A 23,363-nucleotide genomic window follows, 5' to 3' on the forward strand; every position below is an offset into this window, starting at 1 on the left:
GTGCGGGAGGTCTCGGGTTCGAGTCCCAGACCGGACCAACACTCAGGGTCTTAAAATAACTGAGGAGAATATGCTGTCTTTGCAATTACATCTGCAAATGGTTAGATATTCTAATCTTCTCGGATAAGGACGATAAACCGTAGGCCTCGTCTCCTGCATCTTCAGTGTTATGGTCAGCAGGGGACGTAAAAGAACCCACACACTTATCGTGAGGAGTAGGGCATGGAGTTCCCGGTGTTGTGGTCTGGTCTTTGCCCATCGTGCTGTGTACTGTTGAAATGCTCGGAGATATTAGCTGTATAAGCTACTCTTCAAATCCGAGGGTAAACAAAGTGATGATGATGAGTGAAGGCTATAAGTAAAGTAAGTCAGCTCAGATGGGTGGGTAGGGGAAGGGAGAGGAATTTGACAACAGCCAACGGAACTTTGAAAAAATTGTGGAGGCTTATAAATGCCGAGCAAATTATACCTGCGAGTTACGGTATTACGAGGGAATTTTGCCTGAATTTCAACAGTCTCTGCCGGTCGAGAAGGCGGTCAGAGAAGACGGCTGAAAAATAAGGCTAAGAAAATGTATGTTTATTATATATTTTTTGTTTACAAAAAAGTTGTAGCGAGAGGGAATCGAGGAAAGTTAACTGGAGCTTCATGGAGAAACCTGTTTCAACTCTATCTTCATTTTCAGAGAAATCAAACTGACTTTCAGGGTTTACCTCGGTGTAAGAACCTGTGAAATTGTCCTGTGTTTTAAAACAATTATTTTCCCGGTGTGTATTGTTTTTAGATTCTTTGTTGCCTTGTTCCTTCTTTGTTTTACGTCACTGGTGAGTTTCACAGGTTTTTACACCGAAGATGAGCCGACTTTCAGAAGCACCAGCGCTTGCCACGTAATGTTATGCAAATCAAGCGCATGACAGTTTCTGCAGCAGGCGTAACCTGCGATCAGGCCAATATCTGTGCTCTTTTATTCTCATTACGGGTCAATACAAGACAGAGACTAATCAATTACGAGCGCAGAAAAAAAATTCTCCTGACCACAGCTTACACCGAGGCGTCGCTTTCAAACATAGCTTGCACAGTTCTTCAATCAATCTGAGGAAACACATTTTTTCCCAATCTTGAGTAGAATGAAACCAAAACTAATCAAACTTGGCTTTTGCTTGTTTTACACGCTTGCACATTTTGCTGGAGTTACATTATTTGGTTATCTGCGTTGGCTATGATAGTTGTTGCGTAATTACTTTGATTTTTGTTTGACGAATCGTTAGCCGAGAAAGTGCCCTAATGTGAAATCACAGTTGGCAAACAAAGAATAACCGATCAAAGAAACAATAACAATGAAAGGCTTTTTAATTTACTTGATGAATGCTGTTATATGAACTCAGGCCAAAGCTGTATATGACCATTTAACTTCTGTTTGCTCAGATACAAACAGTCGTCATAGAAACCATACTGCCGTGCGCAAAAACTTTAATTTCCACAAGGTAATTATTTTTCTTACACAGCCACAAAATGAAGCCCCGAGGGCCACTCTCTAAAGAAAGTTACGTGCATGCACTGTACACAATTACCCTCCAATCCCATCAAAAATATCTGTTTGCAAGGCACTCTGGCATCCTCTTGATCCAATGTGCACAGGCACCCAAAGAAACAAGGTTTTGGATCTTCGGTTTAGAAAGGAAATTAAAAGTACAGAAAATTGTTAAAAAAAGGCCAATAAATTCCACGTGAAAACAAAACAGATTATGCCGCTGTACTAGATTTGTTAATTGCTTATGAAGTCACAAGCTTTACGAAGCTTGATTTCTATCACACATCCTCCCTATCAACATTATTTTAAGTTTCATTCAACACAACTCCGTTAGTGGTTTGGTCTGAAGCTGCATGACTCCGCTCCACAGAATCAAGTTCTTTTTCCTCACATTTGGTATCAGGGGACGCTGATCCATTGACTCCATTACACAGCTTAGCATCTGTTTCTGCGAGTTTACACGGAAGTGATGTCTTGAGGTCTGGGTGGAGTCCATTGGGGGCCGAGTCGTCACTCTCCTCACATCCTGCAGAGTCGCTAACACTTGTCTCATAACATGTAAGATCCACTAAGGGATCGGAGCCATTTTGAGCGTCTTTATCTTTTTCATGTAACTTTGTTGCTTCATTATAATTATCAACTGCTATGTTTTCTGGTTGAGAGTTCACTTTTGTGTTAATTGTCACTGCAGGTAACGATTTGTCCTCGCATGTTGCATTCATTTGTTTTGAGTCTGTCTCTGGCGAAAGAGTTACCACTGTCTGTGTGTCAGGCGATACAGTAGTAACTGTGTGTGTGTCTGTCACCTTCACTGCATCACTATTTGACGCCAGAGTTTTTGTAACTGTCTCAGACAATCCTGTGCCAACATGAATTGATCCCACATTAGATAACTGTTTATTTGCAGCTGCTACCACTGAAGACGCCACTTTTCCCTGTTCAACTTGCTTAGTACCTGCAGCTAAAGCTGAGCAGGTAGGTTTTGAATCGGAGGCTTTTGTTTCCAGTACTGCTGAATTGCTTCCCACTGTCACAGAAGTAGTAGCTGTTTTATTAGCCGTGGCAACACTTGGTGAGGCTGTTGTCATTACGACGACTGGTTTGTTACCCACAGTTTGAGAAGTAGTTTTAAGTTCAGACGGTTTACTTTCCAGTGGAGCTTTTGCCTCCTGGACTACTGTCTTATGTGGCAAACTCGTTGAACCTGACAATACGACCCTTTGTCCAAGAGCAGTCTGCGCAAACTGAGCATTTCCTAACACAGAAATCCCTGCTCCAGATAACAGCGTTGTTGTACTTGTGGTAGACGAGGTTAATGCACTTGAAGGTCTGATTACAACTAACTGTTGTGATGCTGAGGGAGCAGACATCACAATAGCTCCTCCCTTGACTGTTAGTGGCACGACCCCTCCTGCTCCTGAGCGCTGGACAAGAAAGACCGGGGGGTGAAGCGGCGATGCACTTGTAGTACTGACATGACTAGTCTGCTTAGCACTTGACAATACACTAGACAAGTTGGTGGGCGCAATGGAAATGGCAACTTTAGGAATGGCTGAGCTTGGCAGTTGAGAAGTAGCTGATTTAGCAGAAGGTGATGAGCTTGCGAGCGTCGCTAGTCCAACTGGATTTGTAAGTGATGTACTTGAAGAAACAACACATACCCTGGTGTTTCCCGGAGTGGTCAGCACAGACGGATTCACAGTTTTTCCTTGAATCACGGCTTGGGATACAGGCATGGTTTTTAAAACTTGCAGTGGAACCCCAGAGCTGGACACTAGCATAACTTTGCCCACACCTGCCGGTAAACGCGCTTGTTGAGGAGTAAGAGTAACAGCTGTTGATAAAAGATTCTTAGAAACTGTGACAGCTTGAGCGGAAGTGGCACTGCGGACATGTGACGATGGCACTACCACTAATGAACCAGGCTTAGCTGACGTTGCAGATGATGTCGATGTATTTAAAGTTACTGGAAGCTGAGAATGTATTCTGACAGAGCTTGTGTTTTTCACTGCTTGTGTTAAGCTGGAAGAAGGCAGAGCTCCCGTCACAGAAACTGCACCTGTTGTAACAGTGCTACTGACCAGTGCCATAGTTGTATGCACGGAAGTAGAAGTCTTGACCGCATGATCAACTGCTTTCTTTTCTTTAACAACCTGCATACCAGCTGGAACATGGGAAATATTCTGATTCCCTTGTACAGCCTTGGGTAGCGCTGTGCGAGGTACAACAGCAGCTACTGTAGCTGCTGTTTGAGGGATAGGCTCTGTGCTAGGTGAATGCTTCTTTTTCTTCTTTTTCAATCTAGGAGGAGCTGTTTGAATGGCGATGGAGCATGGATCATCATCATCGTCATTAACATCCGGGCTTGCAACAGGCTGTTTACATTCCTCAGTAATATTCACGTCTTCTGCTTTTCTCTTTTGTGGAAGCGAACTCTGCGTTGCTACATTTCCTTTTTTCTCACCATCTTCGCCATCTTTTTTCGCCTGGTCAGACGTTGGTGTCTTGTCGTTCTTACTCTCATCGTCATCTAGAATGAAATCTTCATCACTGGACATGTTCTTAGCACCAGCGTCTTCAATCTCTTCTCCAATGCTTGCTTCACTGCCCCACTCCTCGGCTTCTTCAGCAGGGAGGTCTTCTTCTGTAGAACACAATAAGAAACATGTAGAATTGTTTTGACGTTAAGAAAAGGCCATAGTGTGCAGTAAAAATATTAAAAGATGTAAAGTATAAAATTCCAATTTTTAGACTATCGTGCCTCTTTAAGGATGTTCCAGGTCAAAAAAATCAATTTCTGTCTTGTCTTTACCATGTCAAAAACAATCCAAGTGCATAAGTTATAAGAATGAGGGATCGCTTCAAGTCTTGACGAAAAACCAAATCATCCAGAGAGAATTTTAGACTATGAGAAAACTAGTTAAGAGAAGTGATACCAACTTCAAGTATGCAGAAAAATTCACAAGCACACAATGCATGGATAATTAAAAACGTGACTCTATGCTTTGTGGCATAGCTACAATAAATCCCGAGCTCCTTTCACGGAAATTATTCCAAAAAAAAAAAAAACGAATACTGCGAACTGATCTATTGGAAATGACTTAATAACTTACCTGGCTCATCAACTGGTTCAGGTTCTTGACTTTCCTTCATGATCTTGATCTTTGCCTTGCTCATCATCCTGCTGAATGACATCTCATACTGCTCCAATTCTTCAAGCAACGCTAACAGAGTCTGATGCAGGTCAACTTCACATCGCTTTCTTGGGGGTGGGGGCTTGGGTTTCCTGCCACGTTTCTTAGGGGGAGGAGGTGGCTCTTCAAATTTCTCACAGAGCTTTTTAAGGGATTCAACATCGGATGCAACCAGCTCAAAGCCTTCGGGAATCGTGTTCTTTGGTTCCATTTCTTCTTCTACAGCCGGTGGAGGTGATGGCGGAGTTGGAATTTCTGGTTCAGGGGATGGGGTGTCACTTCGAAGCTAAATAAATCAAAAGAATCAACGGATGTTAAAAGCCATTTGGTAATTGAAGTCTACCTTATTATAGGAAATTAACGCTTGTGTTAATTAAGGTATTGGAAATAAACGCGAATTGAAGGAAAAATTACTTCCCAATAAAGGAAATTAACGCGAAAGAGAGGTAACACTTCAAAATGAAGGATATTAACGCAACGTACACAACTGGGACAAGTTTATTTCAACACTTGTAGGAGTATAATCTTAAACGCAACAATGTTCATGGTATTTTTCCCACTTCGAGCGTTCTTCGCAGTATCAGTGAAAGTGGTGGATGACCACCCTGATAAAATAATGATTTTTCCTTTGAGTCAAGAACGTCTGGACTGTAACGAGAAATTGGGGCCAAAATAATGGAAATTAAGGTCATGGAAATTAACGCTCCACTTAATTAACGGTGCGGAAATAAACGTTAACAAAAATTAACGCAACTTAAATTAACGCAAATTTTTGAAATTCGCGTTAATTTCATGACGCGTTAATTTCCTATAATAAGGTATTCACAACAGCTATGAACTACAGCTGGTTGTTAAGTGATGGTCTTCCTTACCTTTCTAAGTCTTGTATTTCTCCTGGGTCGGGTGGGTGTGTCAGTCCGTGTTGGAGTTCCCTTGGTCTTTGTTGCTGCTGGGGGTGGTGGTGGGGGTGGAGGTGGAGCCACCTTAAATGCAAGGAAAGTAGGTTGTTAGCCTTAGAGAAATAAACACAAGTTGAAGAATTATGAGAGGACTGTAAATGAAGACACAAAATGTTGAAATTAAATATATTGGCAGGATGTAGGATTTAAACCAGGGGCCTCAAGATGTTAAAGGAGCAATGATTTTTATTAGTTTTCTAATGTAGAAAACCCAATGGAAAAATAAAAACCCAAAGCATGGATGCCCACGATAAAAAAACACAGCAACAGGAGAACTGTACGACTGCGGACCGCCGAGGGAGCAACAGTACACCAGCATGCAGAACACTGAGGATCGAAATGCACCAATCAGAGCTGTTGAAAACCATCCAATCACAGCGCAGCCGTGTGCTTTATAAGCTAACGCACAACCAGTCGACCTTATCGCCTGATGAAGACTAGCAGTATGCAGTCGAAACGTTGCGATCTCCATCACACGTGACTACGTCGTGAGACAAACGAAATAATACTTTATTATTGTACTCTACCACGATGAATAACCACAACATTTTTTATGACATAAACAAGGATGGTTTCATCTCACGAAGATTAAGATGGATTATAAATGACAAAATGTTAAAAAATTTGCAAATTTTTTCAAGATGCATTGTCTGTGACGCAGCTCCTTTAAATTCAGTGCCCTTAATCACTTGGCCAAGCGGCCTCCCATGTACCTTTTTCTTTCGTTTGCTCAATGTTGGGACATCTAGAGGACACTGCTTGTAGATGCGTAAATCTGAAGCAGAGAAGATTGGAAAGTACAGATATGACCAACTGTCAGCATCACTTCCCAAAACCATGTCCCTCTGCTCAGTTGGAGCAATAGTGGAAAGATGTTCACGGAAATCATAGTCTCTGACCTGGAATACAAGAGAAATAATAATACCACAGTGAATATACAATACAATAATAACTATACTAGATAAATAGTTCATAACTGACAATTTTTCTATGCAAAATCCAAAACATTTATGACACTTTTCTCAAACCAATGTTTTCACTCTCTAGAGTTTAAGTCACCCCTCATTTGCCCACCCCTGAACACAAACCCACCAAGATAGCCTATTGGGCAAAATAAGCCCAGGTCTTTTTATTATAATTGTGCGGGGGAACAGGTTCAAATTCTCACAAAGACTTTACCAGGCTGTTATCACAAAGGCATTTAAGAATCCAGACTCGCTGATGTAGAGTTAGATCCATGTAGGACTTTTCCAACAAAGGATTGACTTCACCTGAAATGGTAAATGGGAAAACTTCATCAATTCAGGAAAAAAAAACATAGAACAGGTACCCACTGGCATGTATTCTAAAAACTGCATCAGCAATGAAAAGAACCACATAATAACCATGCCATATATACAATCAAACCTTTTTAATACAGGCACCACAGGGACAGAGAAGATTGTTTGTATTATAGAGGGGTCCGTATTACAGAGGTAGAGTTAATATGATTTTTTTTCTCTGTCAGACCAGGTGAACTGTCCATAATTAACATGGAGGTGTCTGTATTATATAGGTGTCTGCAAGAAGACGTTTGACTGTATATTAAAAAACTCACCTAACATTTCAAATGAAGCCATATCCAAGCCAAGCTGATGACAAGTCTAGAACAATAAATTACAACGTTCTTGTTATAAAAAATATTTTTAAAAGGAGATTTTGTAAAGAAAATGAATGCTAAAAAGATGAACGATGTTTTGACTGTTCATTTCCAATCTTGAATAAAATAATTTGTACATGTTTATTTGTGTCATTTATTTCCAGAGTTGAATTCAAGAATTGGACATTCTGATTGGTTGAGAAGCTTGGTTTATGACGTTATATTCACCACGCTAGAAATAAAGAAATAAAAAGGTGATCAAGCTGATCATCTCATAGAAGATGTCCTGATTTACAAGTAAATTCTTCCAAAGGAATACACAAAAATGCATGATTATGAGTGAAGAGAATTTTAAAGTCAATCTTAATACTTACAAAAAGCTGCCCATCCTTCTCTATAGCTTTGTACCAGCTAGTTAGTCTGTCACACAGCTTGGATTCCCACACCTTGAACTTCATTGGAGGCTTTTTGAACAAGCTATCCACAAAACAACAAATACTGTATGTTTTAAAATATTAAGAAGATTTAAACAGCCAGTATCACCAAGCATCAACTTAACTAACTAACTTGACAACAACATAGAAAGACCAATAATATTATATGCCTAGAAAGGTAGACATGAAATTTGCACTACTTCAACTTCACACAAATTCATATTCCCTGGTTTGAACGTCAAAGAGCTCAAGTATGAAAATTAAAAAAAAATGTAAACCTCTAAGGTGTGCCTTGTACTGTAAGTGTCTTAAACTTATATCTGTGTAATTCACAGAATGTTTAATAATAGAAACACTTCATGTATTTCCTAGCCTGCAAGCTGGCTCTATTTTCAGGGGCAGTGTATGCGCTTCGGGGCAATGAAGAGAGTGCTGAAGGCATGAGTTTCGGCGAGCAGAAAATATAAGAACCTGCATGCAAGCCATTGAATTTCAAATCTGGCACGTTCGTCCACAAACGTTGCATTCTGATTGGTCAAATTCAATGGCTTTCATGCAGGCTCTTGTTTCTTCTTCCCGTGAGCTTGTTTCGCTTGCCAAAACTGGCGCACGCTTCGTTGCCCCCATTGTCAATTATCACCTAGCTATAAAACAACTTACAATATTTCATTTAAAGTAATATCTCACCTTTTTCGCTGATGTGGAGTAATCAAAAGAGCTGTAAATATTCTGGCCAGTAATGAGGACTTATTTGCATAAACAAAACCCAACTCCAGTTCAGTGATACTGAGGTCTTGAATGTAAAGAAAATCTTTTAATAGAAATAATAAGCCAGCCAGTGATGGAATCTGTTGAGAAAAAAAAAAAGAAATAAATTTTGACAAAATTCCCCAAAGGAAAAAATTCTACAGTAAAACATTTCCAGTTTACAGCGGTGGGAAATCACTGCAACTACATGCAAAGTTTTGGACATTTTGTTAATGTTTTGGCATGTTCTTGATTATTTGATTTCCCATGATGCTATTGGACCTGAATCAAAACATAAGGAAAGAGGGATGGCAAAAACAAGCAAACCAAGCAAGCAAGAAAAACACTTTAATGCAGAAGCATTATAGCAATGTCAGTTGAATCTCTGATGAACTGGCAACACTACTGAACAGCACTGGTTTGACTTTAACTTTGCCTTAATTAAGGGTTGTCCAAAAAGCTGACAGCTGGTGAAAACTGGCCAGCTACTGAGCTGGTAAATCTTCTGCCTCTTCAGTAAAAGATGGCAAATCAGCCACCTACATGTACATGTACTTAAGGTGGCTCAACTGGATTTTCAAGGGGTAACACCGCTCAAGTTTAAGAATTAACTACGTCGCCATTAACAATGCTATCGAAAAACGATCACCACAGTTGTATTAGATAAAGATGAAAATTTTTTATGACCAGAGTTATATTGACATCGGAGTTGCCATAGCAACGAAATGACGTCATTACGTTTTTTACTTTCGCTGGTATTCCTCGGCACCAGGAGATTTTTTCGAAAATCGCTCAAAGGAGCTTGTACCACATTTGTAACATTTATTGTCTTAAGGTGGCTGGTAACGGTTTCCAGCAAATTCCAGCTCTTATACTTTGACAGGTCAGTACTACAGATCTTTATCAGTTGATGCTACAATAATAGCATGAAATTAATGCCCAATGATTGGTGAATATGTTGTGATTATTTTCATGACGTCACTGGTTACTATAGCAACAGTATAAGCTGTAAAAAACACCCTTTATTTTGACTTTAAGTGCTTATAACTCAAAAACGAGCTCGGTGACCCCCATTTTTTATTATTGAACATTGATCAGCATGTTAAGTTACAACTTTTTGCAAAGTTAAAAAACATTCTACGAAGCGGTTTCAGAGCCACCTTAAAAATATGAAAATTTAAGGTGGCTCTGAAACTGCTTCGTAGAATTTTTTTAAACTTTGCAAAAAGTTGCAACTTAACATGCTGATCAATGTTCAATAATAAAAAATGGGGGTCACCGAGCTCGTTTTTGAGTTATAAGCACTTAAAGTCAAAATAAAGGGTGTTTTTTACAGCTTATACTGTTGCTATAGTAACCAGTGACGTCATAAAAATAATCGCAACATATTCACCAATCATTGGGCATTAATTTCATACCATTATTGTAGCATCAACTGATAAAGATTTGTATTACTGACCCGTCAAAGTATAAGAGCTGGAAAGTCCTGGAAACCGTTACCAGCCACCTTAAATGTTTTCAATGAGCTTGAAACTTGCAAGCGATATCAACAGAAACCCATAAGGGTTGAAACGTGTAACTCCCTATGATTCGCATTGTACAAAGCGTTTGCACATTCGTTTACACTAAGTACCATATTTGGAAAATTACGAGAACCATTTAACCAATCAAAATACTTTGTTAGGTTTAAATTCACAGCGCGCGCTAGCTCGCGCTCGATGGCGTAATCTTGTTTTTGAACAAGCTTGGTTGAATAAAGTTAAATTTGGTTAAATTCTCCTGTTTCATCTTCTTGAAGTAGTCTGGAGAACCTCACTTCGATACACTTAATGTATTTCTTTAGTTTCTGTAAGAAATTTACGGCGTTTAGGTCGAAATTCAAGCAACTTACCTCAAAACCAAAAATTATGTTGCGTGTGTCATTTCGTGAATAACATTCGCGTACAAATTATTAGTGTTTCCAAATATGGTACTTAGCAAAATGAATATTCAAACGCTGTGCGCGCGCGTTACACGTTTCAACTCTTATGGGTTTCTGATATCAATTGATGACAATTCTCAAGTTTAAAAATTTTTAAAAAAATTCATCGAGCGGTTTTTAATTTATTATCCCTTTTGCAGGCATAGACCAAATTATAAACAAAAATGGCAACAAGAGCACCGGAACGCACGCTCATCAAATTCTTTTTTCTCGCAATCGACCAAAGCAATCCCCACCACTGTTTTACACACGATTTTAAATGGAATCAAACTACTATAAGATGAAATTGCAATTCACAGGCGCGTCGTTTTCTTTAGATATTACCCCATTTTCTCGTTAGTATGTTTTTGACTGTATTTATAGCCCCGAAAACTTCATCCCCAAATATTTCGAAAACGCTCTCATAGAATTTGTTCAAACTTTGCCAACACTGAGGCAGCCATGTGTGGTACAAACTCCTTTGAGCGATTTTCGAAAAAATCTCCTGGTGCTGTGGAATACCAGCGAAAGTAAAAAATAGGGCCCCAATGGGTCCATGTGTTTTGCTGCTAGAGCAAAGTCTTAGGGAACATGTTGATGAAAGACAAGTGAGTCGAGATTGAAATCCAACGTCTTTTATTGTCTGTCACTTGTGTGCAGGTTAATAATTGCACTATATTGTAGTCACTTTGTGTTAATTCAATCCTGATAATTTTACTGATCAATGTTATGTTGAAATCAAAGACAGCAAACATAATTTAATTACTAGTAAGTTAACGTAATGTCTGACATGATTGTCTCTTTGATAAAAAACAGTAACTCTTAACATTATAAAAAAATCTCAATGAACTCAATGTGATTCTTTTAGTGGCGTTATCTCACTGGTTACCGTTAGTTGTATTTGGAATCATTGTCACAATGGTAGCGTTTTAACAACAACAAAAAAGACAGAATCTATTGACCTTATAAGAACTCAATGTGATATATTTATTAGTGACAAGACAGTGGTTCTTTAACCACTTTCACCCAAATTAAACACTGGAACAACTAACTCTTAACAAACTTGTTGTGTCACCCTGAGTTAAATATGCAAAATTCAGAAATTATAAATAATCGCACGCGCACCGGCGTACAACAACAGAAAGACGGCGTTGAACGTAACGCAAAGTTCATTTTGAAAGCGAAAGTTTACAAATAATTATTATCATTCGTCAGTCATCCCTTCACGCATGAACACTCGTCGAATTTCAGTGTCTTCACAACAAGATCGGAAGATCGATAAGGACCAATTTTTGATTCTGCGAAAGTTCGTTTTCTTAAAGTTTTAGAAATTTGTGAAGTTGGAGGATTCACTGAGGACTGCGTAGCCGAAGATGCAGTGGCTCGCTGGACATCAAATTCTATTTTTCACGGCGTTTAATTAATCTTCACAAAATAGACATGTGGCGCCAGCGCGTCTGGCAGTCAAAAATTCATTTTTCAAAAAACTTTCCCTTTCCAGCTATTTTAGCGGGGCTTATACTATAGTACCTACCTGTCAGTCGTAGAAAAGCTGAAATTTAAGGATGAACTGTTTATTAAATGAAGACCGTATTATTTTTTAATAACTAGTAAACAAACTGGTCGCCACGCATTTAAACACGAACTGACGAATGTTGCATCTGATGCAGTGAATCTGGTGAATGAGAACTTCCTTTAATATTTCTTTGTTTTCGACGGTGTGCACCACTGAATAAGTTTCTTTCCCATTGTGATGTTACTAGTATTAATTCGTTTCTAGCTGTCTTTTATATAGCTCGAATACAGCTACAATTAGCGGTGCAGCCTACCAGCATGGTATATTCCTTTCCAGCTGTCTTTGCGTGACAAGTTACACGTTCATACATTTTATTTTAAAATATGAAGTTCAGAGTTAATACAGTACTAGTATGCTGTAGACAGTGTAGACAAGGTGAGGGTAAGTTTATTTTCAAAGCGAAAGTTTACAAACTGTGCACTAACCGGTCCTTTGGAGAAAATATTTATGACCTTCGGCGAGGTTCCAAGTCTTCGCTCTTTTCGTAAATGATGAAAACTGCAGAATAATTTTCTCATAAAACTGGAGTGGTCGCGCCACAGTTTGTTTTCTTTCCCAATGCGATATACTTTTAAATCGGTTTTCTGTTTTCCAACGTGTCCAACGTGGTTTGCGTTCGAATACTTTGGCCCGTAACTTCGAATGCGATCAGCGCTACGGTTCATTGGTTTCGATTTTGTTTGTTCATGGATTTGATTGACATCGGTAGTTCAGATTTCTCCTCTGTTACGGCACTTACACCTTACGGCACTTACACCTTACACCTTACGGCACAAACTTCAGCTCTCAATGTGTTTTGCTTGCAGCCATTGCGGCTGCAGCAAAACACAAAAACGTAATGACGTCATTTCGTCACTATGGCAACTCGGATGTCAATATAACACTGGTCATAAAAAAATTTCATCTTTATCTAATACAACTGTGGTGATCGTTTTTCGATAGCATTGTTAATGGTGACGTAGTTAATTCTCAAACTTGAGCGGTGTTACCCCTTGAAAATTAAGTTGAGCCACCTTAACAACAATTAAGACACCTACTTCAAAACTCTCTGACAGTGGTGCCTAACCCATTGACTCCCAAGCACTTGGCTTGCTTGCAGTTCAAGAATTTCTGAGAAAGCGCCATCTTAACAGGAAATATTGGCCATTGAAGAGCCAAGGGTGGTTGAGGCAAATTCTCCTACGAGTTTTTCACTCCAAATTTCTAAGCATTTTTTGTGGGTATTTGAAGCTCAGTTGACCCAATCACTCTAATCGAGTGTAAATGATGCCTTTTTGATCAAAGATGATGACGTCACAAGTGGAACAAAGGGTAACCTTCATCACGGCCAGTTTAGGCCGGCTTGGGAGCCAATGGGTTACTTTAGTTAGCCCATCTCTTTACAAAAAGGTACCGTAGAATTCCGGTTATAAGCCCTGGGCTTATACAAATTCGTAACGGGTTTTGGGTGGGCTTATAAGCGGAGGGGCTTATATCCGGGAGGGCTTATAAGCGGAATGAGAAAATCGTTCCGAAACGGGCCACGGGAGTGTTGATCGAAATATGTTTTTAAGTAAAAATGCAAAATAAAGCAACATTTAGCCCTGTTCAGTACTGTCATCCGGTAGAGGGGGGCTTATATCCGGGGGGGCTTATAATCGGATGTATTTTTTTGTTTCCAGGTAGATGGGCTATAACCCGGGGGAGCTTATAATCGGGGGGGCTTATAACCGGAATTTTACGGTATTTATAAATTAAATCATTAAGTTACCTCCCACATAGAGTGAAGCTGCTTGAGCACATTAGCACCCAACTCTTTTTCTTCCCACTCAGCTAAATCCTGAAGCAAAACCAAATTAGCTTCTTTCTTCTCTTTCTCACGTATCCGACGGCGTTCACGTTCCTCAATGTCTTCCTGAATCTTTAGACGAGTTAGCAAAGACGATGATTCTTCTCCATTAATCATGTTGACATACGAAACACGTGCCGCAGTTCGTCGACGACCGGTACCTAACAATAAGAAACAAAAAAACTGTTACACAACCTTTATACTCTCTTGTTGAATGCTTAATATACATGTTAATGAATTAAAAACTTGAAGCAGAGATTTAGAGTATTGTATGTTGCAAATGTATGATCTGTATGGCATGTTGCAAGTGTACTGTCTATATTCTGGCTGCCAAAAAAATCATATTTCTCTCAAATTCCTATTCCCTTAATATTTAGATGCATGGACAAACAAGATGAGCCTTCTCCATTGAACATGTTGACATATGAAATATGTGCTGCAGTTTGTTGACAACCAAGCTTCTGAATGGTCTACTCTGACTAAATAAAGGTCTCTCTCTTACAGTAGGATTTGTCCCACATGAATAAGACCAACCAAGATTGTTGTCAAAGTGGCTGCTGAGCAGTACAATATGACATACAGTAAGTTGAGGTGGCAACTATATGGGTTGGAGTTATTGTTATTAAATAAAATTTGTATTTTATTAACCAACCATGAAGGCTGTACCTACCATCTGAGACTGTGACATCTGCTGGTATGAAATCACTTCTCAGAGCCATGGTAGCTTCCAAGCTTACTTTATCTCTTAGGGACCTGAAAAAATATCAGAAGAAAAGAAATTATCAACGCAAATTGTTTCTGTGTGTGCCAGTGATGTGACTTCTGGCCTGCTTTTGTTTAACCCATAGACTCCTAAGATGGCTGTGCTGTGCGTCTGTTCCACATTCCCTACCTCCAAAGAATTTTTTGTTATTTTGTAAGTTTTATGGGGTAGTAGAAAGGATGCCTTTTAACTAACCACTTGGACTTGAGCAAACAAACAAACAATAAGACATCTCCCATGTCCTGAATTTTCAAAATTGCCTTTCTCTCCTTTCAAATAACCTGAATCATTAATATGTAGTACTGAATGTTTAATAGCCGATTCCCTCTATAGGGCGCGCCTGCAGGGAATCACAGTAGTTGTATTCATCAAACCATGCGCGAGACTCAGCAATGTGCATCGTTGCTTAGTCTCGCGCATGATTTGATGAATACAACTACCGTGATTCCCTGCAGGCGGGCACTATAGAGGGAATCGGCTATTAAGCTAGTTTACCTGTTTAGCAAAGCCAGCTTTTGCTCCAGAATTTTCTCCATTTTGTGGCCAAGTTTTGAGACCCAGTGGTCGGATCCATTGTAACGATAACAGTTTTCCAGAATGAGACGGATATCAGCAACAACTTCAGTGATGCTGTTGTATTCATAGTTGTTAAATTTACAACCAACTGCAGAGAAAAAGAGTTATTATTAGTTAGGAAATTACTGTAAATTTGCTATATATTTGGTTATTTGGTAAAAAAAAAAAAAAAATCAGTACTACACATAGCTTCTAGGGGTGACTATTGAAGTCATTTTGCCTATTGCAATAGTATTGCAATAGTTGAATTACTATAATTTGCAATACTATTGCGATAGTAGTGATACTATTGGGATACTATTGCGATAGTAATCAGTGACTTTATGGCGTTGTAATTACTTCTTTGGTTTAAGAGGGGATGGAGATAACATTCCTCCTGCCATTTTGAACTCAAGTAAACCCTGGAACAAAAAAAGTTTGTTTTTATGACTCATAACACAGCATTATTCCTGGATTCCAAAACAATGAAAAGAAAGGACAGCAGAGAACAAGAGAGGCATTTTTCAAGCAAGGAAAAATAACTACAGGACATCATTTGAAAAACTATCGTAAATATCGATAGTTAATGAAACTATCGCGATTGTTTTCGGTAGTTGAATTTGCGATTGATGCATCGCTATTGGAACACTCCCAATCGCGATGTATCGATAGTTTGATGTATCGTTACACCCCTAATAGCTTTCAAGTATATGGGATGACCTCTTATGAGAGTATTCTGCCACAATTTATGGTGAAAATTATGCCTTTTTCTAGATAATAATTTAAAGATTTTCTTGATGAATTAAGGTAACCTCAGTTCATTTTACTAACACTTTTGGTGTAAATGAGAGAAAATCTTACACCTGAGATAAATAACCATGATAGTATTTATGGGGATTCCCTTGACCAGATAACATTAATTTTAACGTTCAAAATTTCAGTTTCACTGTAGCCATAAAGATTGCTTTCTGGTAATAAAAGTACAATGCTTACAAAATGCAATAAAATTGTAAACTTGAAATAAACCTACTCATAGAAGAGTACTGAAGATCAGAGGGTAAAAAAATGATAAATCAAAATAATTATGGCAAAGAATGAAAAAGTTACAAATATCGCTGACAATAATATCTAACACGAACTAAAATTTCAAAATAGCTGATCATTTGCTGTTTATAATGGCACTTATGTTTCAAAAGAAAAAAATAGTAGCCCTCTAAATTACTATATGGGCAGAACCTCTACTATTTGCAAGCACTGAAAAATGTAAATATTGCGAGAACAAGGGATAATAAGAGAGAGAGTTATTCTTGTCAAACGAAATGCTGTTTTCATATGTGAAGTTTAATACAAATGCACACACAATTTTTTCAAACGAAAGGTCAAAGTTATTAGTGGTACCACTTGTACCCCGAAAAGGGAGAGGACTTAACAATCAAATCAGTTACGTGAAGAAATGGTATAATCAATTAATTAAAACTTTTACTAACTTTGGTGAAAGCTCATGGGTTCCTTAATTCTTTCGTTGTAGTCCCACAAACCAAGTGCCTCGGCGTCTACAGGCTCCATAAATGGCCAAGTCACATTTTTGTAAGAATCAGCCGACATTTCGATGAAAACACGGTATCCCTGTTGAACTTCAGGACTAAGTTTGGTAAGATCAAGGATGTTCACTTGTTGTACCGGTGTTTTTTCCATTTCCGGCAGTTCAGCACGCGTTTCTGAAACTTCAACCGGCGCGACTTCATCAGTTTTTACGGGCTCTGCGATTGGATTTTCAACCACAACTTCGTCTGTTTCCATTGAGGAAGTTTCCATTTTGAGGTTCTAGGCCCTCAGGCAAGCTCAGCAGCCGTTCAGTGATATATATGAAAGCCAGTCTCTGTCAAGTTTCTATATAAAGATGAGTATGAACGCCGAATGCCTGTGAACCATGCCAACTTCCCTCAAACGCATTGTTGATGCGCAGCCGAAGAACAAAGGCCGTGCGCCGACTCAGTAGGATAAAACGCGGCAACCACGCTATAAAATGCACGTTTACGAATTTTTATCGTCTAATTAGCCGCTAACATTCGCTTTTAGCCAAAGTTTACACGTTTTCCAAGAAGTAAAGCGAGCAAAAGGTTCAATTATTAACTCGGGCGCAAAAAATCGATGGAAATTCAATAAACGAATTACACTTGGCTAGTTCCAGACCCCTTTGCCTCGAACGCATCCACGGCACGTATCAACACCGTTGGAAATTTTTAGAAAAATACCGAATTTATAAAAAACCTATTATGGTGGTGGGAATTACAGATCCCGCAATGATCATTTTACTTTTACTTTAGGTCTAAAACATGAAAATTATTCGATTTTTTTAACCCCGTCAAAATATCGATTTTGACAATTCTCGAGCCCGCGATACAAAGAACTCTTTTGATTTTCCCGCCGATTTCAAAGTTTCCCGCTCAGGTCAAATGAGGACGACATTGTGAAAAGATGCCGCTTTTGGGGAAGAAATCCTTCAAGCTAAGCCCGCTTCCGAAAGATCTGAAGTCCGCGGAAGAAGTCTTTGTCATCAAAGAGACGAATGAAGTGTTTAGATCGTATGAGTATCCTTGTGTTATGTTCAGAAATGTGCACGTTACATAAGCTTATTCTTTCCATAATTTCTGTCGATGGAACAATCACTACATTGTCGCTTTTGGGGCTTATGATCGATCTGTGCTTAGGTTTTTTCTCACTTTTTAGGTTTGGTTTAACCCTTTTCAAATACTGCGATGAATTATTTGTACAATAAGGCTTACGTCTCAATTTGTTTAAGAACTAGTGGAGTTAAATTGCAGAGATCGAATACATTGAGTGCTGATTGTACGGGGTTGTCGATTCTATTTTACTGCCAATTTAGCTAATCAGTCAAATATGATCAACGAAATTTACACGATCCTTGAAAAATCTGCTGAAAGAGCTTAGTCGTGAAACAAATGAAGGATATGTGAATGAATTTGACTAAAAAGTGTTATTTTGTGTGTCTTTTGCTACAAACCTGTAGCTGCGCAAAGCACTGTGGTATACGTGTAAATTTGTTGATTTTATACCCTGCTGTATTATTGTGTGACGTGATGACTTAGTTCTTTCTGGGTTAAACTGATAAGAGATGTCCCAGAAAATCTGTGAAAAGATGTGAAAAAATTCTGACTGGGACCAAAACAGCAACAATAAATAGAGCTGAGGCATGAAGTTCAAAATTCTAACCACCCCTGGCAAGGCCTCTTAGTGCAAGAGCCAGATTTGTTACATAACCCTTTTCATAAAAGAAGAGAAGATCCTTGCAGTTAAGAACACAACTTAAGCAGTTGCGAAAATTAAGCCTGAAAAAATCAAGCTTGCTGGGACTCAAATCTTGACCTCTGCGATACCAGTGCAGCGCTCTAACCAGTTGAGTTAACAAGCCAACTAGGAGCTGGTAATTAAATTGGCTTGCTCCCATTTGGCTTGTTAGCTCAATTGGTTAGAGCGCTGTACCGGTATCGCAGAGGTCAGGGTTTGATTCCCGGCAAGCCTGATTTTTTCAGGCTTAATTTTCGCAACTGCTTAAGTTGTGTTCTTAACTGCTAGGATCTTCTCTTCATTTATTCTTCATTCGCAGTTCAAATATATATTCAATATCATATATTCACTATTTCAATATCCTTTTCATAACTTGAAATTGATGTACATTTCCTTAACACAATGAAGTGAATATGTTAATCGCATTATTCTGTATGGATTCCAAGTGTGGAGCTGTGAGCTGACTGGGAAAACAAACCTGAAATATGGAGAGACGGTAGCATGTGAAGAACAGGCTCTGAAAAGGCTTGAAAGTTTTCCAACGTATCTCAAGAAACCAATTTTACAAATTGTTCACCACAGTAAGTACAATTTATACATCAAAACAACTGATAATTCCTAAGTTAGTGCCTAATAATGTAAGTGCTTTGGATGCAGGATGAAGTTGTGCAGGCTTGAGCCGTGTCAGGGTCATTGCATACGTTACAACATTGTTGGCACAACACTTACCGGTGCTGGCACCAATGTTGGCACAACACTTACCGGTAACTCTCCCAGTGCTGCTATCTACATGGGACTAATTAATGGGTATTGGCCAATGTTCAGTAAGGGAATCTTATAAAAATTACTGGGGTTATTACCTTTGATAGACTAGCATTCCATCAAGGGGAAGTAACAGCACTTTTGGTGATCTCAATTCATGTTACAACAACCAATGGCAAGCATCAGCACCAGTAAACCACTTGGCTTCTTTGATCCTCAGGATTGGAACAACTCTACCTTTACATTTTCTGGATTAACTCTTAACTTAATATAATTATTTACATAACCCTCCACACTGAGACGGGAGTAAAGACGCTGACAACATTTGGGCCAGAAACGAAACAAAATTTATTGACAAGATAAATTGTGTCTTGGGAAGGGAGGGAGGGGACAAGATTTGACTAACAGCGAGCATGAGGAATATGACATCCGAGCCTATGGGGAATGAAATGACACAACGCGACTAACAATAATTAACTAGTTAATACTGTTTTAGCTAATGCCAACAACATTCATACTAAGTGTGATCAGACTCTCATTTCTCCTTGCAAAAATAATGATCTGTGGAGTTGTTGTATTACCAACAAATAATATTATGATGAAGGAGGCGTGATGTTCAAAGAGATGTGATGTCAAGCATTGCATGTACATGTTTATATGGCCCTTCACTGTAAACAAAAGTTTTGACTCAGTGACTGTGTCGCTCTGAATTTACTTTCTCTAATGTTTATGTATAGCCAATATTTGTCATGAGATAACAACAAATGTGTTTTTTACCTGTTTTCCAAAGGTACAAGTGCACTACAAACCCTGGTACAACAGTGTAGCAAACAACTAAAGGAAGAGTTTGTGGCAAATGAGCCTGTAGAGTGTTGTGTCCTTGGAGAGTGGTAAGTCGCATGTGCCATGCAGCTGAAAATTAAGTGGACACTCAGTGAGTCCTATTGAAAATCTGGGAATCTGATTGGCTCTCTTATTGTCTATTTGCTGATAGAACATGATTGTGTTTGCACTGTTTTTAAAAGGGAACATAATTCTTGATTTTTAGCTTAAAAATGCATAAAACTGTAGGTTCAGTTCTGGGCTGCAATCATTTAGAGTATACTAAAATAATTTGACTACCGGTAATCATTGTCGTCGTTTTCCGTGAGTGAGTTTTTGTGGCAGATCAAATTTCTGCTAAAATAATAAGACTACCCGGGAGGTGCGGTGGCCTAATATAAGACTACCCGGGAGGTGCGGTGGCCTAATATAAGACTACCCAGGAGGTGCGGTGGCCTAATATGAGACTACCCAGGAGGTGCTGTGGCCTAATATAAGACTACCCGGGAGGTGCGGTGGCCTAATATAAGACTACCCGGGAGGTGCGGTGGCCTAATATAAGACTACCCGGGAGGTGCGGTGGCCTAATATGAGACTACCCAGGAGGTGCGGTGGCCTAATATAAGACTACCCGGGAGGTGCGGTGGCCTAATATAAGACTACCTGGGAGGTGCGGTGGCCTAATATGAGACTACCCGGGAGGTGCGGTGGCCTAATATAAGACTACCCGGGAGGTGCGGTGGCCTAATATAAGACTACCCGAGAGGTGCGGTGGCCTAATATGAGACTACACGGGAGGTGCGGTGGCCTAATATAAGACTACCCGGGAGGTGCGGTGGCCTAATATAAGACTACCTGGGAGGTGCGGTGGCCTAAAAAGACTACCCAGGAGGTGCGGTGGCCTAATATAAGACTACCCGGGAGGTGCGGTGGCCTAATATAAGACCACCCGGGAGGTGCGGTGGCCTAATATAGGAATACCCGGGAGGTGCGGTGGCCTAATATAAGACTACCCGGGAGGTGCGGTGGCCTAATATAAGACTACCCGGGAGGTGCGGTGGCCTAATATAAGACTACCCGGGAGGTGCGGTGGCCTAATATAAGACTACCCAGGAGGTGCGGTGGCCTAATATGAGACTACCCAGGAGGTGCGGTGGCCTAATATAAGACTACCCGGATGGTGCAGTGGCCTAATATGAGACTACCCAGGAGGTGCGGTGGCCTAATATAAGACTACCCGGGAGGTGCGGTGGCCTAATATAAGACTACCCGGGAGGTGCGGTGGCCTAATATAAGACTACCCAGGAGGTGCGGTGGCCTAATATAAGACTACCCGGGAGGTGCTGTGGCCTAATATGAGACTACCCAGGAGGTGCCGTGGCCTAATATAAGACTACCCGGGAGGTGCGGTGGCCTAATATGAGACTACCTGGGAGGTGCGGTGGCCTAATATGAGACTACCCGGGAGGTGCGGTGGCCTAATATAAGACTACCCGGGAGGTGCGGTGGCCTAATATGAGACTACCCGGGAGGTGCGGTGGCTTAATATGAGACTACCTGGGAGGTGCGGTGGCCTAATATAAGACTACCTGGGAGGTGCGGTGGCCTAATATGAGACTACCCGGGAGGTGCGGTGGCCTAATATAAGACTACCCGGGAGGTGTGGTGGTCTAATATGAGACTACCCGGGAGGTGCGGTGGCCTAATATAAGACTACCCGGATGGTGCAGTGGCCTAATATAAGACTACCCGGATGGTGCAGTGGCCTAATATAAGACTACCCGGGAGGTGCGGTGGCCTAATATAAGACTACCCAGGAGGTGCGGTGGCCTAATATAAGACTACCCTGGAGGTGCGGTGGCCTAATATAAGACTACCCGGGAGGTGCGGTGGCCTAATATAAGACTACCCGGGAGGTGCGGTGGCCTAATATAAGACTACCCGGGAGGTGCGGTGGCCTAATATAAGACTACCCGGGCGGTGCGGTGGCCTAATATAAGACTACCCGGATGGTGCAGTGGCCTAATATGAGACTACCCAGGAGGTGCGGTGGCCTAATATGAGACTACCCGGGAGGTGCGGTGGCCTAATATAAGACTACCCGGGAGGTGCGGTGGCCTAATATAAGACTACCCGGATGGTGCAGTGGCCTAATATAAGACTACCCAGGAGGTGCAGTGGCCTAATATAAGACTACCCGGGAGGTGCGGTGGCCTAATATAAGACTACCCAGGAGGTGCGGTGGCCTAATATAAGACTACCCAGGAGGTGCGGTGGCCTAATATAAGACTACCCAGGAGGTGCAGTGGCCTAATATGAGACTACCCAGGAGGTGCCGTGGCCTAATATAAGACTACCCGGGAGGTGCGGTGGCCTAATATAAGACTACCCGGGAGGTGCGGTGGCCTAATATGAGACTACCCGGATGGTGCAGTGGCCTAATATAAGACTACCCGGGAGGTGCAGTGGCCTAATATAAGACTACCCCGATGGTGCAGTGGCCTAATATAAGACTACCCGGGAGGTGTGGTGGTCTAATATGAGACTACCCGGGAGGTGCGGTGGCCTAATATAAGACTACCCGGATGGTGCAGTGGCCTAATATAAGACTACCCGGGAGGTGCGGTGGCCTAATGGTTAGTGCACTGGACTCTGGTTTGAGCTGTCCAGGTTTGACTCCTGGCCGGGGTCATCATGTTGTGTTCTTGGGCAAGACACTTTACTCTCACAGTGCCTCTCTCCACCCAGGTGTATAAATGGGTACCGGCAAATGCTGGGGGGGGGGGAGGGGTAACCCTGTGATGGGATAAGCTCTGAACTGATGGGTCACTAGGCTGGAATGCAGACTTTCTCTTACCTAATAAGACTACCTCACTTGTTGTCTTTAAGTGATAGTCAAATCTGTTATGTTAAGCTTATTGTGAAATATCTTAATAAACATTCCTAAAAACTGATCAGGATCTTTAAATTTTTCCTTCCTATTTTTTTTAACTGTTTTCTGGTTTCATTCAGGTATCAAGGTAGAATTTCCAGAATTTATCATGGAACCAATGTGAGTGAATAGGAGTTGTTATTGCATTTGTGTAATAAGTTATTCAAGTCCAATTCAAGTATTGTTTTAGTGATCATCAATAAAGAGCTCTGGGGAAGAATGGCCCCTGGAATTTCTGGTTAAATCGAACATTATCAATCATTATTCATTATCATTATTCGTTTTTGAAAAATAACATATGCAAAAAAAAAAAAAGATTTAATTTGTAGCTTACATTGTCCACAGTAATCCA

At 40.4% G+C, this 23,363-nt stretch overlaps 2 protein-coding genes across 2 annotated transcripts in view; one reads left to right on the forward strand and one right to left on the reverse strand.

The window, feature by feature from the left end:
• Positions 1-1,327: 1,327 nt before the first annotated feature.
• LOC144651085 (uncharacterized) lies at positions 1,328-17,309 on the reverse strand. Its single transcript, XM_078510959.1, has 12 exons — positions 16,674-17,309; positions 15,127-15,295; positions 14,539-14,621; positions 13,791-14,029; positions 8,445-8,605; positions 7,698-7,800; positions 7,282-7,327; positions 6,864-6,955; positions 6,398-6,583; positions 5,598-5,708; positions 4,645-5,011; positions 1,328-4,175 (listed from the first exon to the last, which is right to left on the reverse strand). The coding sequence occupies exons 1-12, from the start codon at positions 16,999-17,001 to the stop codon at positions 1,837-1,839; spliced, it is 4,224 nt and encodes a 1,407-aa protein (XP_078367085.1). The 5' UTR covers positions 17,002-17,309; the 3' UTR covers positions 1,328-1,836.
• A 199-nt stretch (positions 17,310-17,508) lies between these two features.
• LOC144651084 (tyrosine-protein kinase BAZ1B-like) overlaps positions 17,509-23,363 on the forward strand; it is a 48,636-nt gene continuing 42,781 nt past the window's right edge. The window contains exons 1-4 of the mRNA XM_078510958.1: positions 17,509-17,777; positions 18,904-19,076; positions 20,048-20,147; positions 23,092-23,131. Coding sequence (XP_078367084.1) covers positions 17,665-17,777; positions 18,904-19,076; positions 20,048-20,147; positions 23,092-23,131 — 426 coding nt within the window. The 5' untranslated portion in view covers positions 17,509-17,664. The remainder of the gene's footprint in view (positions 17,778-18,903; positions 19,077-20,047; positions 20,148-23,091; positions 23,132-23,363) is intronic.

Source organism: Oculina patagonica, chromosome 4 (genome assembly GCF_052425735.1).
Source record: "Oculina patagonica isolate OP01 chromosome 4, crgOcupat, whole genome shotgun sequence".
NCBI classification, from domain to species: domain Eukaryota; kingdom Metazoa; phylum Cnidaria; class Anthozoa; order Scleractinia; family Oculinidae; genus Oculina; species Oculina patagonica.